Below are 19,431 nucleotides of genomic sequence, written 5' to 3'. Positions count from 1 at the left end.
CACCAGGATGGGATTCCCTCCCTGCAAAGCTCCTTCTCAGCTTCTTGCTTGCCAGGTTGGTCTGCTGGACCAAAGGCTGTCTTGTCTGGGCGCAGCAATTTACCCCAGTCCAGCCTGCCCTCTAAAAGCCACAGAAAGAAAACTGGGAGGAACCCAGAGAGAGCCCCAGGCTAGTTTTAGATTGCTTCAGCCCAGGAACAAAAAGGTTAGGCATGGTTCTATTTATTCACAATAGTCCACCTCCTGCCTCCCCTGCACACTGGGTCCCAGACAGGTACCTCTGGTCTGTCCTGTTCAGAGACCAGGAACAAAAGTATAAGTCAGAACCAATGTGGGGCTTTAGAGGTGGTTCCTACATGGGCCCCACAGCTCTTGGATTACAGTCAATAGAAGGGGCAGCTCTTCTCCCTACCCTTCTCCAATCCCTAATGAACAGTCTGGAGACCAAATTCCTGCATTTCTCATTTTTATTTGACAGAAAAAGTTGCCTTGCTGTACAGATTTTAAAAAACCAAAATACCTTTAAGAAACATGAAGAAAAGTTGGGGGGACGGGCCACAATCTCACTGGGGGGCAGTAAGGGCCAACTAATTTCAATTCCTGCCCCTTTCCACAACACTTCACACAAGTTCCCAAGTCCCAAACCATCATCACCCCCACCCCCAATCTCGGGTAAAGGGGGGTGGTGCCTCCCAGGCCTTTTCTAACTCAGGAATGGAGTCCTGAACTGTATCCTCCCCTCCAGCAATTCCCATTCTTATTCCCACCCACCCCAAACCCCCCAAAACGTGAACCAGAAAAAACTCACAGATTTAACATTTTGCAGGAACAAAGAAAAAAAATGGGGTAGGGAAAGAGCCCTCCCCTTCAAAATGCTGCCAGGGTTCCAGGGGTGGGGGGCAGACAAGCACCCCCCCCACACACACAGCTGTTAGGGAGAAAGGGGACACTCCTGTGGATCCAGACCTTGGGGTGTGGTGGGATTCCCCAAAAAAGATTCATGGAGACCTGCAACAAAGAATACTGCCATCAATGCAGACATTCCAATCAGCCAGAGCTCTCATAAAAGGCCTAGTCCTGGAGTATGAAGAACACACCTGGAGGAGCGGTGCCGCACAGGGCGGGGGCTAGGTGTCTCCCTCCTTCGTTTGTGGCCTGGAGAGCGACTGTCCCCACGTTGACCTCTCCTGGAACCATGCTCACTGCTACTGCTGCAATACAGAACAGACATCAGACCACATGGACATGCCTGTGTACACACACCCCCTCCAGGCTCTAGCATCTTTGAGCCTCAAAACTTTCTGCATAGGTCTTCAGCCAAACTGGGGTGATTACAGATATGATGCAACAACACACCCATGGCCCTACCTCTGTTGGTCCCGTGGTGAGGGTTGGGGAGAGGGGCGGTGGCGCTCAGCAGGAGAATAGCTGAGGGACCGGGAGTCCCGGAGGGAGTCTATTGGCTTCCGGGGGCTGCGGGACCTGGGGAGCAGAGGAGATTCCCATAGTGCCACACTCTTCCAAACCCACCAGCCAGCACTCAGGACCACCCCCGCAGGCCTTGACCACCAAACCTCATACCACACAGGGCCAACCTCAGACCCACCTTTGTCTGCTCACTCACCCATCCGCCCGCATACCATCCACCGAGTGAGTGCCCCAGTGGCCAGGGCATGGGGTATACAAAGATAGAGACAGTCCCTGCCCTTGGAGGAGCTTGGTCTGGTGATGAAGGCAGGCCAAGGGAGGCATGCTCAGCCTCATGTGTGGGAGGCAGCCCCGCAGGGACCAATATAGGTAGGTCTGGGGACCCAGGGGAGGGAGATGAAGGGAAGGGGGGTAGGGTAGTCTTCTCGAAGGTGCTGTTTGAGCGGAGTCTTGCAGAACGAGGAGTTCACCAGGCGGACAAGGGAATTCCAGGCAGAAGGAACAGCATGTCCAAAGGCATGGGGTTCTCCTTAGACTGCAAGGCGCCGGGTGTGGCTGGAGCAGAGGGCATGTGTGGGGGCGGGCAGGAGAGGAGAACACAGGGCAGGCAAGGCCAGTTGGTGTAGAGCCTCACACGCCATTCCCGCAGAGATGGGGCTTTATCCTGCAGGCCACAGGGCGTCCCAGGATTTGTGGAGTGGAGGGAAGTAACCAGATGTGCGTTTTAGAAAGATCCCTCTGGCTACGTGTGGTAGAGAATGGCGTGGAGGCAGGGAGACAGGGAAGAGGCTGTGGACAGAGTCAGGAGAAGATGACGGTGGCCAGACCAGAGCCCTGGCAATTGCAATAGGGAGACTTAAAAGCTAGACTCCCTGGGACCAAGCTACATTTCAGCAACAGGGAGAGGAAAGAACCTAAAACTCCCAATTTTGGCTGGGGCACCTACTACTTGGATGGTGCAGCCCTTCTATCACAACAGGGCAAAACAGTGGGTGGGGAGAACAGAGCCTGATTCCTCCCACACAACCAAACACCAGAGTCCATGTGAGACACCCAGCAGACCTCTCTCACCCCAGGGTTACACCCCACCCTTACCATCTCAAGCAAGGTAGCACTCACCTCCGCTCACCAGGGGGTGGCTTCTTGGGGCTTGCAGGTTTGGGCAAGGCCTCAGGGTCAGGCTTAGCAGGGGAAGGGGAAGAAGTGGAAGAGGAGGAAGAAGAGGAGGAAGAGGAGGAGGAGGAAGAAGAGGAGGAGGAGGAAGAGGAAGAGGAGGATGAGGAGGAAGAGGAGGAAGAGGAGCTGGAACTGGAGCTGCTATCACGCCTCTTCCGCTTGGCTGGGGTAGGCTCCTGAGGTCTTCCCTCTCGATCAGGTTCCTTTGGAACTGGGGGAGGGGTAGGGACCCTGTGGGAAGAGTACACTGTCACAAGAAGAGAAGCTGCCTCGCCCCAACCCTACCTTCCAAGGCCTGGAGGAAGGGCAGTGGGGGAGGGGTGCCTGAGAAAGGCCTGGGAACTCCCAGCCAAAGCCAGAGAGCCAGCAAGCCAGTGAGCAAATTCTCTGGAGAGCAGTGGCCCCAAGCTGACCCAACCTCTGCTAACATAAGCAACAGGCTGGGGCCCACAGCACAAGGGATCAGGTTAAATCTCAAGAATGTCCCTGATGAAGGAATACGGCCCCTGGGCTCAGGTGTGGGAGCAAAGCTGGGTAGTCTTCCTTGGAGAACCAGCTTGGGAAGGTCCCTGCGTGTGTGTATGCCACTGGCTGGGGGAGGGGCCGTCCTGCCTGGAGGCAGGGAGAGGGATAGGATGACCTCTGAAGATCCTTCCAGCCCAGGGAGTTCCTCTTGAGGTCTAACTGCCATCCCTCCTGCTGTAAAATTAAGTCCATTTCCTCTAGTTCTGTCCTCTGTAGAGATGGAAAACTTATCATTATACTCTAGAGAATTAACCTTTGGAGACTTTTCTGTCCCATTCCACACCCCCCCCCCACCATTCCACCCTCCCCAGCATTCTCTTCTACCCCAACTTAATGGTCAAGGTCCCCACACTTCCTCAAAGAGCCAAGAACCTCTGGATAGGACTTTCCTTTCCCCACCCCAACCCATCTCCAAAATCTTCCCCTTTAAAAAGTTCTGCAAGTTCCCCTTACCTCTTCAGTGCTACCTCAGGTTGAATGGGAAGGCTAGAGCCCTCCGAGTCACTAGAACTGGAGCCAGAGGAGGACGACGATGAGGACGATGAGGACGATGATGAGGACGAGCTAGATGATGACGACGAGGAGGAACTCCGCCGCTCCTTTGTTGGCTGCAATGTCCCCGAAGAGGCAGATGGTTCCCCACCCTCAGGGTGGGACACCCCAGGGACAGGGATAGAGAGCATGCCATTGTGGTCACCAGCAGAGGATGTGGCCTTTGCCACTGACCCAGAGAGGGACTGAGATCCTGCTACAGGGGTGGTCTGGGCAAGTGAAGATCGGGACTGGTCAGAAAAAGCAGATGGCACAGGGGACCTAGGCCGATCCTGAGCTATAGGGAGAACAGACTGTGATGGAGCCTGGACCATTCTAGAGACAGGAGAGGGAGCCCGCTCAGAAGTCATTCTAGACTGGCTTGCAGCAGCTGGTGGGGTTCTGGAGCCTGGGCCTCCTGGGGGGGTTCTGGACCTGGCTCGGTCAAGGAGTGGTGGTGAGGTTCTGCCACTAATGCGCTCATAGGCAGAGAGGGAAACCCTGGGGCTGGTGAGGTTTGCACCAGACAAGGCTGGAGCCACTCTAGCACTGGTGAGGCTTGCAGGGGCCAAAGCTGGTGGGGTTCTCGAGCTGGCAATATTCACAGGAGCTGTGGCATGTGCAGATCTAGGACCCACCAGGTTTGCAGGGGCTGGAGCCTGGGGTGTTCTGGAGCTAGGGTAGTTTGCAGCATTTGAGGGTGTGCCAGAGCCCGTGAGACTCAAAGCTGCCAAAGCTGCTGGAGTTCTGGCTCCTGCCAGGTTCACAGCTGGGGCTGCAGGGGTACGAGGGTCAGCAAGGTTCACAGCAGAAGCTGCCACTGCTGTTCTGGGGCTGGCCAAGTTCATGGCTGCTGCTGCAGCTGGTGTTCTCGAATCTGCCAGGTTCACTGCTGTTGGTATGGCAGGTGTCCTGGCACTGGCCAGGTTCATGGCTGCTGCAGAGGCTGCAGGAATCCTACTGGCAAGGCTGGCAGCTGGGGCTGTTCTGAGACTCATGAGAGGCACTGGAGCAGGAACTTGGGACATTCTTGCAGCGAGGCCTGCAGCAGACATGGATGGAGGAGGCCGAGCAGTGCCAAGACTGATGGCTGTCAGAGCAAGCGCAATTCTAGACTGAGCATGATTTTCTGGCACAGATGTTCTAGTGTGATCAGGAATTCGGGGACCTGGACCATCAATCATGGAGCCACCAGGTTGCTGCAGGACAGACATGGGTGTTCTAGAGCTGCCAAGAGGTTCAAGCATTCCAGGTGATCTACAGCGGTCAAGAGGAGTTGGTGACATGCTAGGACGACTGAAGCAACTCATTCTGGAGCTATTGAGTGCCACTGGAGGTGTCCGAGAACCAGAATGATTCCTTGTTGCTGGAGGAGTAGCAGAACGTGAGCGATCAGAACTACTCCCAGATACAGAACGCCTGCGGATGGCTGGAGATCTTGATAAGGACCGTTTGCCCCTAGTTGTTCGTGGAGTACGAGACCTAGAACGGCGACGGACAGCAAGTGATGAGCGGCTTCGAGAACGTTTCCGTGGCAAAAGTGGGGTTCGAGACCTAGAGCGACGCCGAATAGCTGGAGGTGTTCGAGACCTAGATCGGCGGCGTGTCACTGGAGAGGTTCGAGAGCGAGACCTCCTTCGAGTTACTGGAGAGGTTCGAGAGCGGGACCTCCTTCGAGTTACTGGAGATGTTCTGGACCTTGATCTTCTACGAGTGATGGGCGAAGTTCTACTTCGAGATCGCCTCCTCATTACTGGTGGAGTCCTAGATCTGGACCTCCGGCGAGTCACTGGTGGTGTTCTAGAACGGGAGCGCCGCCGGCGAGCTGGTGTTCTGGACCTTGAACGGCGGCGTGTTACTGGTGGTGTTCTGGACCTGGATCGCCTTCGACTCACTGGGGATGCTCTTGAGCGAGATCTTCGTCGTGTGACTGATGTCCTAGACCTTGATCGTCTCCGACTGACTGGTGAAGTTCGTGACCTGGACCTATGTCTGCTGACTAGGGGCGTTCTGGACCTGGATCGCCGGTGAGTTGCTGGCGAGGCCCGCGACCTGGAACGTTTCCATGGGGCTGGTGATGTGCGTGAGTGGGAACGCTTCCGACTAGCTGGGGGTGTCCGAGAGCGACCTCTTCGACGTCGAGAGGAAGTTCTGGAATTCTCCGGCCGGGCAGGAGACCTAGATTGGTAACCAGAGCCTCCTCTCCGCCTACGAGTAACCCGAGATCTTGACCGGCTCCGCTGTCTTCTCCGAGAGGTTGACTGAGAAGATCCAGACCTATCTCGACGTCGGGTTGTTCTGGTTTTCTCCCTCCTTGAACGGGAACGGGACCGCTGGAGCCCACGAGGCTTTGGTGAAGGAGAACGACCTCTCCTCGAAGTTGTCTTAGTGCGGGAAGATGAAGCTGAACGCCGCCGCCGTGAAGACCTTGACTTTTCAGCTGGCTCTGGGGAAGACACTGAGGGACTTCTTCGGCGTCTTGGGGGAGTTCTAGAACGTGTCTCTGGTGATGATGATGCAGAACGGCTTCTACGGGACACTCTGGTCTTCCTAGTCACTTCAGATGATCGAGAGCTGCGATGACGAGGTGAAGCGCGCGACTTGGTCTTGGGCTCTGGTGATCTAGAGCTTCTCCTAGCCATCCTGGACTTGGGTGGGTGTTCTGGAGAGGACTCAGAACTGCTGCTGCCTTCAGGAGAAGGGCCTCTGCCTTTGCTTGATGAGCCTGATCTGCTTCGTCTGGCAAGGGCCCTTGAGACAGGAGCCTTAGGTTCAGGAGAAGAATCAGAACCACTTTGTGCCCTGGATGCTGCTCTTGGCTTATCTTTAACTTCAGGGGATGAACCAGACCTACTGAGCTGAGGAGAAGGTCGGGATTTGCTATCAACCTCTGGAGATGATCCAGAATGGCTCCTTTGTCTAAGTGGCATTCGTGTCTTAACTTTAGAATCTGGAGAGGAGTCTGATTCACTTCTGTCTTGAGGGGATGTACTAGGTTTCTCATCAAGTTCTGGAGATCCAGATCTACTCCGCTGCCCGAGAGGAGTCCCAACCAAAGTCTTTTGTTCAACTGATGATTCTGACCCACTTCTTTCTCTCTGGGGTGTAAGACACTTACTGAGTTCTGGGGATGATGGAGAATGACTCCTTGGCCTAGGAGTCTGAGGCAAAGCTTTTGGTTCTGGGGAAGAATCACATTCGCTTCTCCCCCTGGATGGTGTTCTGGGTATATCTTTCATTCCAGGAGAAGATCCAGATAAACTGTGCCTTGAGGGAGTCCCAGACCCATCTCTAAGTCCTGGGGAAGACCCAGATCTGCTTCTCCTTGAGGGAGTTCTGGGTAAACCATCTTTGAGTTCAGGAGATGACGCAGAACTACTTCTTTCCCTTGAGGGTGTTTTAGGTATAGCATCAAGTACTGGTGAAGAGACCCTCTGATTCGAAGACATTCCTGCTTTTTCCACTGCATCTGGGGATAACTCAGAACTGCTGTGTCTAGCAGGTCTCATCAATTGCTCTTTCATGTCGAGAGATGAGTCTGTCTCCAACTGATTAGAAATAGGTACATTCAAACCTTCTTTAACCTCAGGAGAAAATCCAGCATTTATTTCTGCAACAGGACCTGAGTTTCTAAATTCTAAAGGTGAGTCACAAACACTCTCCCTGGGAGGGGAGTTAGACAGTTCTTTATGTTCTGGAGAGAAATTTGGCCCACTCCAAGTTGAGGCCACTGCAGGGACTTCTGCTTCCAATGACTGCAACAACTGGCTTCGGTCAAGAGTCAAAGACACAGAAGGCCTTTCTTCCATTTCAGGAGATGATTCAAAATGACTTCCAGCCATTTCTTCAAGCTCTGGAGACACATGTGACAGGACCTGGTTTGATGACTCTTCAGATTTCTCTACTACCTCCATTAATTCTTCATCTTGGTTTGGCTTAGCTAAAGGGCTACTTTGGTCTTTTGTAGCTGGAGATGACCCAAAACTACCTCTTTCTTTTACTGGGGTTCTAGGTACGTCTTTAAGTACTGGTAAGGACTCAGGTCTATTCTGTCCTGGAGAAGAACTCAATTTATCACTTAATCTAGATGATGCAGTAACATCCTCCTGAAGGAGTAAGCCTGTTTTCTTTGATTCAGGAGAAGGCTCCAATCTACCCTGCCCCAGCAGAGATTTACAGTCCATTGCATGATATGGGGAAGATTCAGGCTGGGATCTGTTATGCTCAGGAGACATTCCAGATTTCAGTCTAGAACTTATTGCCGATTTGCTTCCATCTTGTGTTGTTGGAGATCTGGGTGCAGGCTCACTGATTGGAGAAGACCTAGATTGGCCACCCTTTGGAGGTGTCTGAGATTTGCTCTGCAGAAACAGAGATTCATAGTGACTCTGTCTTGTTTCTGGACTTGAAGTATCAGATCTAGAATCTAGTGAAGTGTAAGATTGTCCTTCCTGTTGCAGAGAAGTGCCAAAATAGCTCTCTCCTGGTGGTGTGCTAGACTTTACGCCTAGACAGAGTGACAAAGATCCAGAGCAACTTTGTGCTGGCGAGTCTTTAGACTTCTCCTGGGAACATACTGACTTTGATACAGAAACACTGTGCCCTGGTGGAGTCTGAGGCTTTACTTGGGGGCACGGTGAAGTAGACCCTGAGTGACTCTGTCTTGGTGGTGTTACACATTTCACTTTGGTGTCTGGTGAGGAGGACCTAGAACGGCTCTGTCTTTGCAACAGTCTAGATTCCACTTTGGAGCAAGGGGACTCTGATCTGCTTTGCCTTGGTGGTGTTTTAGAGATCGCCCTATTAGGACTTGGAGAAGAAGAGCCAGAATGGCTCTGTGTTGGTGATGTTACTGCCTTCTCTTTGGGTTGTGGAGATGATGACCCAGAGCAGCTATGTCTCAAAGGAGTCCTAGACTTCACCTCAGGGTCAGGTGATGTTTCAGAACCACTCTGTCTTTGTGGTGTTGCAGACTGTTCATTTGCATGAGGGCTTGTTCCAGATCCTTGCCTTGGTGGTGTTCCAGATTTCACTTTAGGCTGAGACGAATTGGAAGGACTTTGTCTTAATGGTGTTTTAGATTTCTCATTAGGTGAAGAACCAGAGCGACTTCGTCTTGGTGGTGTCTGAGATTTAGCTTTAGACTGGGACGATCCAGAGCGACTGCGCCTTGGTGATGTCTGAGACTTTTGTTTAGGGCATGGAGAGGACCCAGAAAGGCTTCGCCTCAAAGCTAATCGAGATCTTGCTTTGGATCTTGGAGAAGAGAGAGACCTGCTCCGCCTTGAAGAAACACTCAATTTCTTCATTTCTGGGCTTGAGTTGGACCTGCTTCTTCTCTGTGACATTCTGAATTTGTTCTTCCGCTCTGATGATGAGCCAGACCTGCCTCTTCTTTGTGGTGTTCTAGAGTGAGATCTTCCCCGCCTAACTTGACTTCTACTATGGGATCTTCCCCGTCTTGCTGGTGTCCTAGACCGAGATCTCCCTCTCCTGGCTGGGGTCCTAGAGCGTGACCTGCCACGTCTTGCCGGGGTCCTAGAGTGAGATCTGCCCCTTCTGGCTGGGGTCCTAGAGCGTGACCTGCCACGCCTGGCTGGGGTCCTAGAGCGAGATCTGCCACTTCTCCTGGCTGGCGATCTACTACGAGACCTCCGTCGTACTGAACGGGTCCTAGATCTACGCCTAGCAGGTGTTCTAGATCGAGACCTGCCTCTCCGGGCTGGTGTTCTAGACCAAGACCTACGCCTGGCAGGTGTTCTGGATCGTGACCTGCGCCTTGCAGGTGTCCTAGAGCGAGACCTGCCCCGCCGAGCTGGTGTCCTAGAACGAGACCTGCCCCTAGTAGCTGGGGATCTAGAGTGTGACCTGCCTCGCCTTGCTGATCGAGACCTGCCTCTTCTCTGGGTATTTCTGCTCCTGGACCAGCCTGGTCGCTGAGGAGACCTAGAACGACCACGTCGCTGGGGGCTTCTAGATCGCCCCCACCGCTGTACAGATCTAGACCTATGCCACTGGGGAGATTGAGACTGAGAATGACCTCTCTTAGGAGTTCGAGAGCGTGATCGCCCCCTCTTAGTGGTGGTAGGGCTACGGGACCTCCCCACCCTACGAGGAGTATGGGAATGTGACTTATCCCGCTTTGCTTGGCCATGTGATCGACTCTTGGACACAGGAGAAGAAGAAACCTCTCTATGGGACCCAGCAGCTGGTGTGGGTTTTGGACTTTCAGGGGAAGAGCTGGCATGCCGAGAAACTTTGGTAGGTTGAGGGGATGGTGGACAGCTCTCCGAAGATGACTGGGGAGGTTTTTCAGGAGATTTAGGTGGTAAACGACCCCGGGTTGGGGAAGCCTCAGATGGTGGGTTCGTTGGCTCCTGGCTTAAGGGGGTTGTTGCAAGGGGTTGTGGGGAACTGCCGTGTTGCTCAACAAGAAGTGGAGTGGGAACAGATGGTTCTGGGCCTGTGCTGCTCCTTTCTGGAGAGGGGCTAGGCCGAACTGCAGATTTCTAAGAGTAGGGAAAAAAAGTAGGAACAGGGATATGTAAGCACCAAAGCTTCCTATCACTCAAGATTTCCCACATCCTTTTCAATGGAACCTTCCCCTACACCCCCCATTATACCAACTGGTCATTTTCCTCATGACAAGCTATCACATTCCTTCAATAACAAGAGGCCATGTAACATAAAAAACACTGAGGGGGAAAACATGAATATATGGATAGTCTGTGACCTCAAGAATCTTATAATTTAGAGAAGATACAGAATGTAAGTAACAAACACTACATTTCGCAACAAATAACCAATAATAAAATGCTGTAACAACAGGAAAAAAGGTATTTTTAAATGTAAAGGTAAAGCAGTTCACTGAAATGAATGGAATCTGACTTAATCCTTGGAAAATAACTGTATTAAAGTAAAACAACAAAGGCAAAGGTTTAAAGACTTGTGTAAATAAAGATTAGGATGGACTATAGAAAAAGACAGAAGACATGGAAAATAGTTGGCAGAGCTAAGAATTTAGCAAACAGCCATTAAAGTATACTGTAATATTTGAAGCAAGAAAACATTAGGGTTTGAATTAGAATAGCAAGTATAAAACAGGTGCTATAAAAACCATTTCACAGTAGTGTTTTCAGATTGCAGGCCACAGCCCAGTGGATTGAATGAAACATTTTAGTTAGCCACAACCAACATTTAACGAAATAAAAATATCAGAGAAATCTAAGTAGTAAGAAACCTCACGTACACAGAAATTTTTGAGTTCAATGTACATAAATTAACAGAATAAAGAACCTATGTCCATGAAATTTGAAAACTGTAATTCTAAAAGATATGCAGATGTAAAAGGGGGAAAAAAAAACCTTGAACCAAGAAAGAAAAAAACACCCAACCCCGAATTCATTTATCTTGGTAAGCTGTAACTTCTCTTCTTCACTTTAAACACCTGTCCTAAGCTTATAAACCCTGCAACCCAATGAACATCCTAATTAACTCAGGAACATACCTCCTCGTCTTTGTCTTCGTAAGGGCTACTAGGCTGCTTTGCAGAGGGCTCTGGGCTGCTGGGATGCCCTGTGTGGATGGTACCTGGTTCTCTGGAAGGTGTGTCTCCCTCCCCTTTATGCCCTGAAGCAGGGGAGAGACTTTGCCCAGTCAAGGCAGTTGTATGGGTTTTTGCTGCCGCACTTCGAGACCTGAGGGAGGTAATTTAGGATGGGGGAGAGGAAGGAAATCAGCTCAGCGGTATATAGAAAACCCCCTCCCCAGCTCCCATCCACCTTTCCTGACTATACACAACCCTCTTTCAAAATGCCTTTTCTTATTTTCAAGACTCAAATCACTCGTTGAAATTCAAGTCCAATTCACTTTGATCCTTCAGTTCCCAACACAATCCCCAAAAATCTTCTCCCTCTACCCCTTTATTCACCTCCCCCAAACCTCCCCAAACCCTCCACCCAACCATTCCCTACCCGCTTCATTCACAACTCACCTCTGAGCCCACCTCTTTCAGGAAGCCTTCCCCAATTAAGGGAGCCAGGGTAAGGATTCCTTCCTCCCCCAGACACCACGAACAAACCACCACCCCCCCTATTCTGGCAGTCCATATACATCAGAACAAAACAAAAAATAATAAAATAAACAAAAAAAATAATAATAATAAAAAAAAAAAAAAGAGAAGGGGAAATGTATATGTCTGTCCATCCTGTTGCTTTAGCCTGTCAGCTCCTAGAGGGCAGGGACCGTGTCTTCCGAATGGTCTGTGCAGCGCCTAGCACACCGTGGGCGCTCAATAAATATTAAATTGATTAACCCACAAGTCCCTCTCCCTCCCTTCCTCCTGGACCACCCCTTACCGACTGCGGGAAGTATCAGAAGAAGAAGCAGAGTCAGCAGAAGTTGAATGGTGGGCTCGGCGGCTCTTGGGGGCTGGTGTTGTACTTCGAGATCTAAAGGAAGACCACCACCCATGACTCAGGATGCTGTCATACGTGTACTGGATTACCCTCATCCATCCCTCAACCCTTTACCAGTCAGTTACATGACTGATTCTACCCTATCCCCCTAGATGATATTCATCAACTGGTTAAGCAAATTCTCCTCTAATTCACAAAAATTTACTTACCGCTTCCGCTTCTTGTCCTTAGATTTACGTTTGCTCTTTGGAGTAGGAGACCTATGAAATAAGTTAAGATTATTAAAAGTAATAATCACTTAGCCATGGCTGGTGTGGCTCAGTGTATTGAACACCAGCTTGCAAATCCAAAGGTTACTGGTTCAATTCCGGACAAGGCACATGCCTGGGTTGCAGGCCAGGTCCCCAAGGGGTGTGCAAGAGGTAACCAACTGATATTTTGCTCCCTCTTTTCCCCCACCTTCCCCCTCTCTAAAAATAAGTAAAAACAAAATCTTTATAGAAAATGGTTTAAGTAAATAAATAGAAAAAAATCAAGGAATTATTGACAGATCAAGGAACTGAATTTTACTCCAAGAAAGAGATCCCTGCAGACAAGCAAGCAAGGCCATCAAGCAATGGCTCACTGCTCTATATGCCAACATGTTCCCTATACCCCAAAAAGCTCTTACCTATGCTTCCGTTTCTTGGATTCAGATTCTGACCTGTTGGATAAAGAAAAAAGATAAAACATAAACCAATACCTTACCTGGACTCATTAATCCTCTCCAATCACTCCACGTACTCCCACTTAATACCTGTGCTTCTTTTTCTTAGAGCTCTTCTTCCTCTCTCGCCGAGGAGAGCTGCTCTCTGACCTGCTAAAGACGAATTCATAAACAGGGTTATTCTGCTTAGCTCCTTTCCTGGACCCCCACTTACAATACCCCACTTGAAGGCATCTAAAAGCACAAAACAGCTCCAACAGAAATATTGTCCCAGACAGAAGCCCAGAACTTATTTACTCTCTATAAAGCATAGGTACCTCCTCCTTACATAAAAAAACCTTAAAACAAAAAATTCCAGAAATCTAAAATGCTATTGGCCAATTCTTAAACCAACAGAGCTGTAGAATCAACCCTTCCCCTCTAAAGCATATACATTCCTTCTCCCAGCTGAAACCTGAATAGTAACTCCCTCTTCCCTAAAGTTTTCTGACAACTCTCTCCTGCTTTCTAGCAAGAATTCTCTATAGTGAGACAGAGAGAGAGAGATATTAAGGAAAGAAAATGCATGCGTGATAAGACTAGTCCTCTATCTTACCACATTAACTTTCCAACTAACTTACCGTCCTCTATCTTTCTTCTTTTTCTTCTTTTTTTGCTTTGGAGTTGGTGAGCGAGAACTGCTGGACTCACGGACAAGGCTGGGGAAAAATGAAAAGATGAATGGTAAAACAAATTTTCTAGACACTTCAACTTCAGAAGAACAAAATCTGAGGAGTTTGCGAAGAAACAGTCCACTGAAATAAATAAAACAGAGCACAGTGTTTAGAACTAGGATGAGAAACTAGTACTGGTTTCTTGGTCTTGTGTACCTGTAAGGTTTGGGAGGCTCAGGAGCTGGCTGTTTGGCTTCCCGAGCACGACGCTGAGGATCAAAAGAGCTGCCATCCACATAGGAATCACTGATGCCAAATGCAGCACGAAGTCGTTCATTCTTCTTCTCATTCAATTCTGCCAACTGGTGAGTCTCAGTTATCCTAAAGAAAAAAATAGCAAAGGTGTGTGAAGGACAAAGAACAAAGGGACAGTAATTTTTACATAATTGTACACAGGAGCGAAACAGGATTGGGAAAAGGAAGACACAGCAAAAAGTATAAGGTAAGAAGAGAGGAAAGCAGAAGGACAGTATTTTTAGTTCGGGGGACATCAAAGCAGAGTGAAACACTCACGCTGGCCTCTGCCCTGGGGTCTCCTCCTTGCCCCCAGGGTTCACATCCTTCTCCAGCAACATGAGTCGAAAGGTTGCCACTTTTTCCTGAATTTGCTGTTCCTCGTACCTGGAGAACAAATCCCTTCAGGGTTAGAGCTTGATTAGACACTTTCCCCAGTCCCAGGTTTACAATTTCCTCATTCCCCAGGATCCCTTCCCTCTCCATGCACACATAGAACTTTTCACTCACTGTCACCCAAAGCACCCTTCTCTTAAATCCTTCCCTGTCATCTTTCTTTCTTTCACTTACTATACCCTCTAGAACAGTGGATTTTAAACATGCTACACTGGGGCCAAGAGAAGAAAGTTAAGCAGGCAAAGTTCCAGGTGCACCTCTCCAACTTCAACAAGAACATATCTTTCATTTCCTAGGATTTCAAGGTAAGATGTATTGTATAAAAGGGGCGCCACTGCCAAAGTTTGAAAACCACTGCTCTAAAGGTATTCTGCCTGAATGTGCTCCTTTTCCAAAATTTCACTTCCTACCCAACCCATATTCCTCTTATCCAGCCAGGTATTATTCCAGTTCCTGTTTTCCTGCCTTTGCTACTCTCCAAGGCCTCAACCCTTAAAGTCCATTTACCTTCCTCTTCTCTATCAATGACAACACCTGTCAGCTTACCCAGATCTTCTCTTGCCTGGGTTCTGCTTTCCCACCTCTCTTAAAGCACATTATTCTTGTTTCTCAATGGCCCCCTCTTTCCCCATGTGCCTCCATCTAAATAATTCAGACTCCCTTATATGTCCCACACACAGTTTCCTCATCTCCCACTCTAAACTGTCCCTTAACTCCTTTCATTATGCTAGTTCCTTTTCCTCCACCCCTCCTACAATTCCTCTCCAGGCCTCTTTCAACAAGCCTTAAGCTTCCTACACCCCAGCTAACTCCCCCAGCTCTGTACTCATTCAGTGCTTGACTCTCCCCCAGCCCTCCCCTCACCCCTGCTCTTCCATCATCTCCTCCAGCTCGAGGCATCGCAGCTCCACTCGCCGCTTGCGCTCGTGGTCCAGGATGTCAGGATTAGGCCGTTTCACCAGGGCAGCCTCCAGGCGCCGCAGTTCCTCCTCTCCCTTGTAGTCAGGCCGCTCACCCCGGCGGCCCCGCACCAGGGACAGGTTGCGCTGGACGTAGCCGTTGGTGCCGCTGCCCCGGGGCGTCGGCAGCCCGATCCCGTTGTACATGGCCCCGTGCCCAGGGCGGGGGAGGGGGGCACCACCGCTCCTGAGGGGGAGCGGGGAAACATGGATCAGGCCCCTGGCCTCAAACTAACCACTTACCACCACCCAAATCCCTGCTCTCCTTCATACCTATTTTAACATGTATTTCTACACTAAACAACCTTTAGCTACATAATCTTCCCAGTCTCCTAACAAAACCTTCTTCATCCTTCCCATACTGTTTTCTTTCCAACTCACAGCCCAGCTTTTTCAGCTTTTTCCTTCAATGTACAAGAGCCATTACTATTTGCACCTCAATTTTCTTTTTTTTCTACCCTAAGCAAACAAAGATTCTTTCTCTCGAATTTCTCCATATTGTTCCTTTATTCTCCTTCAACCCCAATACAAACAAGTGGTGTCTCCACCAACCATTCTAATTCTTAACCTTTGGTATCTAAGACCTCCAAACCGGGCACAACAAACACTACAGATCTGTGGCACCCAAGGGTCTGCAGTTCAAGTTCAAAGACTCTTCCAAGAACTGGCCTAAGGATTTCAGACTACACTGTTATGAATACGAAGGGGACTAAACAGCCCCTAGATAGCTCAACAGGTAGACCAACTGGTTCTTAAGATAAACCAAAAGTATCCTGTGTAGCCTCACACCCAGACATGCACACAAGAGACTCATGAATCTTGGATACAGAAACCTCTTGTACTTTACTTCCCAGGTAAGAGGCCATCTCCTTGACTCCAAATATTTACACCTCCTATCAACTACCCAAGAGATACCTTACCCCTTCAATTCTTCATTAGGATTTTTCACATGATTTGCAGCTCACCCAAGTCTCCCTAGCACCCATTAAATATACCTGTTTTCAACACAATGCTCTAAATACATCCAATCTGCCTCCTCTGTTCTGTTCCCATACCTTCTTTACACTCTATGCCTTAAACTTATAATGGAAACTCCCCACCTTTATACCTCACTTTTACTATGTCAAACTGCCAGCTTTCCCTACCAGTCCCCTGTGACTCACTTCCTAGTTTTTCTCTTCTAGGCCTGCCTTATCCCTGTTATCTAAATGCCTCCCACCAAGTTCTATCCTCTCAAGCTGTCCCAACCCCAACAAGACTCTGAAGAGCCCTCAAGCCCCAGTTTTTCTGGTTAGATTTTGTGGCTATAGTCTACTTCCTTTGTCATGGTAATATACTCTATTTCTTTTATCAACTTATCCTGGCCAAGATAATCTTACAGAGTATAAATGTGTGAGGAAAACTATACAAGGAACAATGTAGATAGATAGGTTATGTAAGTACAGGGAAAACAGATTGAATTGGATAAAAGGGAAGCTATAGGGTTTTTGTAAGAATCCCAGAATAAAAAAATCATCATACAAACACCTGGGGAAATGTATTAAAGCAAAAAGTAAATGAATACAAATTTAAAAAGTATGGCAAAGTGTTGAAAGAAAGGGAGATAGCTCAACTCTAAAAGTTTGGACTCCCATCCCCGACTCTAAGACTGGGGTCCCTGCCTATTCCAGTAGCAGACTCAAGAGGAATTTGAAAACAGAAAAAGATAACCATACCAGGGTAAAGAAGTGACAGGTAAGACTAGTCTAGGACAGGTAAGTGATAATGCAAAAAGAAATGAAAAACTCCTTTATAGCATAAGAAATCAGTCTCTCTACCTCCCAACCCTCACTTTCTCAAATACCAATCCTCCCCCATGCTAATCCTAGGTCTTTCTTTGCCTCTCTACACATACCTCACCTAATTTTCTCCTTGCAGAATGCTTCTGACCTGCAATGAATTCTTTGGTTTAACCATTCACCCACACTTCCATACCACCTCACACAATAATCCTCCCACTCCCTAGGGAGGTTAAACCAGTAGCTACTAAGCAAAGGGTATTAAGTCACAACGAACTGGAGAACTTGTAGGGAATGAGCCAAAAAAAGGAAAAGAAAACCCCCCAACAGCATCCAAGGCAGTGCTTTAGTGCTTGAAACACTAAAAGGAAGGTCAGACCAGGGGTACATCAACAACACACACAAATCACCAAAATCAAGTAAGTTTATAAAACAGGAATTTGTCAAGTGGGGTCCATGGACTGTGGGTATGCAAGTTACCCAAGCTAAAGGCAGAAAATAAAAACTGGAAAGGAATACAAAAGGTAATTGCTTAACTAATAAGAAAGTAGAAGGCGATCCTGAAATCCAATATTAAGGTATCCAAGAAACAAAAGGCACCAAATGCGATCTAAGGGGGAATGTGCAATTAAACTGATATACGTAAGCAAAGCAAGCTCAGCACTGGGGCACTGTATAGCTGAGTTGACACTACGGAACCCAGAAAGCTTAAAATATTAGCTCAAGCAGAGACCTAAGCCCACACACTTAAGATGGAAGATGAAACACACTCTTCGAATTTCTGATCCAAAAGATATCTTAAGCGTGAATGGAAACCAAGGCTCAGAAGCATTACGTGCCAAATAGTGCCTGAGAGAGTCCGGCGTTTTCTTACCAAAGAAAAGCTCCAACAGCCTCCTCCCCAACTTTAATACAACTTTTGAGAAGATGAAAAGTAAAAAAAAAAATTTTTAAAGCACAGGTCTGCCTTTACATATCCACGTTAGAATTTTTTAAAAGGTTTGGGGCTTTTCTCTCTCCAATACTTTCACGAGAAACAGTAAACTCCTGAAGGTCTAAATCTCCCGTGCATCTAGTTCAAGGCCTTCTCTGCACTGTCTAGGACTCCAACGCTTATTTTCAGCCTTGGGGGATGGGGGAGGGGTTTGCGTGGCGCCCAGAAGTCTGGGAGGCCCCCAGGCGGACCACAGGCCCCCAAGAGCCACGAGGAAGGAGTGGGACGGGGGAAAGGATTCCGAAGCAGGCTCCAATGGCCACCGCCCCCTCCCTGCCAAGAAAATGCCCGAAGGGGCGGCTATAGAAGGGCCTCCTCGGCCACACGCGTGGGGGAGGCGAGAAGCCGAGCACGCGCGCGAGCTTGAATGCAGTCGGAGGCGCGCGCCGTTGCCATGGGGGAGGGGAAAGAGTAAAACCCCGCGCGCGACAGAAACCGCGGGAAGGGGAGGCGGGAGAGGGGAAGCAGGCGAGCGAGGGCGTCCGCGCGAGCTAAGGGCGGCGAGCGCGCGTGCGCGCGGCGGCCTAGACCGTTCTCCGCGCGCTTTGGCCTGGAGCCGGGGCTACCGCCCCTCCCCCACCCGGCTCGCGCGCTTCCTCACCCTCTCACCCGCCGCCGCCGCCCGCCGCTTCGGAGGGGGAAGAGGTGCTACCGCTGCTCGACCTCTCGAGTCTCTCGGGGCCCAAAGCCGCCGCCTCGCCTCGCCAGTCCGCCCGCCTCAGCCACCGCTGACGCCTCCTCGCTTCCTCAGGGGCCGCAGCGGGCTCCGACTGCGCCACTCGCACCCCGCCTGGGCCGCGCTGCACGTCAGCACGGCTAAGTAAGTGCGTCAGCGCGCAGCCGCGAGCGTCGCAGAACCCGCCGGGAGCCGTAGTATGCACCGCGGCCTCGTGCGCAGGCGCCAAAACCCCATCGGGAAATGTAGTTTCTTAAGGCCTGAGGGAAGTTCAATTCTGTTACTAAAGAACTACGAGTCCCGTCGGCCAGTGCGAGACAGAGCTAGGGAGGGGCTCGAAGTCCGCAACGTATGCCTGAGGGTTTTAGCAACGGGGGCGGGGCCCAGGGCCTACAGTCCCTTCGAGCGACGCTGGAGCAATCCTCGGCCTCCGGGCCTCGGCGTAGAGCATTCTGGGAGTTGTGGTTTTAGTGTGGCCCGAAACCCATTTGTAGTTTGGACCTTGGGCATGGCCGCCATTTTGTCTCCCCACGTAACGAGGCTGTTGCTCCAAGCTCAGAGACCCTGCTTCTGTGCAACCCGGGCTTCCCGGACGAGCCAGTGCCCGCGCCGTGCTGGGTCTTGCGGCGCACATGGGAGAATCCCCCTCACACCGCAACCAACGGGCTCCCCGTACCCCAGAGCCCAGCTTCAGGCCCAAGGGCCTGAGGCAAAGCCTGTCCAGCCGGCTTTTGTGTTCGCAGCATTCACTATTTGGAAACGGACAGAACTGGGCCCTCTGCCCTGAGGAATAATTTTCCACTATCTCCGGGTGAAGCGTCCAGACAAAAATGCTATTTATATACTAGCAAGGCAAAAGTTACAAACACTCTTAAAATTTTCACTCCTTTTACAGATG

The 19,431-nt window shown here is 50.0% G+C and overlaps 1 protein-coding gene across 12 annotated transcripts; it reads right to left on the bottom strand.

The window, feature by feature from the left end:
• Positions 1-449: 449 nt before the first annotated feature.
• SRRM2 (serine/arginine repetitive matrix 2) lies at positions 450-18,668 on the bottom strand. Of its 12 annotated transcripts, none has more exons than XM_045820804.1 (15): positions 18,459-18,668; positions 14,991-15,272; positions 14,010-14,117; positions 13,653-13,817; positions 13,404-13,481; positions 12,874-12,936; positions 12,748-12,780; positions 12,287-12,337; positions 12,018-12,110; positions 11,168-11,357; positions 3,583-10,169; positions 2,548-2,835; positions 1,369-1,482; positions 1,098-1,211; positions 450-1,008 (listed from the first exon to the last, which is right to left on the bottom strand). In XM_045820804.1, the coding sequence occupies exons 2-15, from the start codon at positions 15,230-15,232 to the stop codon at positions 999-1,001; spliced, it is 8,136 nt and encodes a 2,711-aa protein (XP_045676760.1). In that variant the 5' UTR covers positions 15,233-15,272; positions 18,459-18,668; the 3' UTR covers positions 450-998. The 12 variants fall into 12 exon arrangements, with proteins under 12 accessions (XP_045676760.1, XP_045676763.1, XP_045676761.1 ...); XM_045820807.1 differs by having other exon boundaries at positions 12,874-12,933; XM_045820805.1 differs by having other exon boundaries at positions 18,467-18,668.
• Between the last annotated feature and the right edge of the window lie 763 nt (positions 18,669-19,431).

The sequence above is a fragment of the Phyllostomus hastatus genome, unplaced genomic scaffold, assembly GCF_019186645.2.
Source record: "Phyllostomus hastatus isolate PE091 unplaced genomic scaffold, TTU_PhHast_1.1 phas_scaffold_442, whole genome shotgun sequence".
Classification (NCBI taxonomy): Eukaryota; Metazoa; Chordata; class Mammalia; order Chiroptera; family Phyllostomidae; genus Phyllostomus; species Phyllostomus hastatus.
The sequence above is the reverse complement of the archived record's forward strand: the minus strand, read 5'-3'. Positions and strand labels throughout refer to the sequence as shown.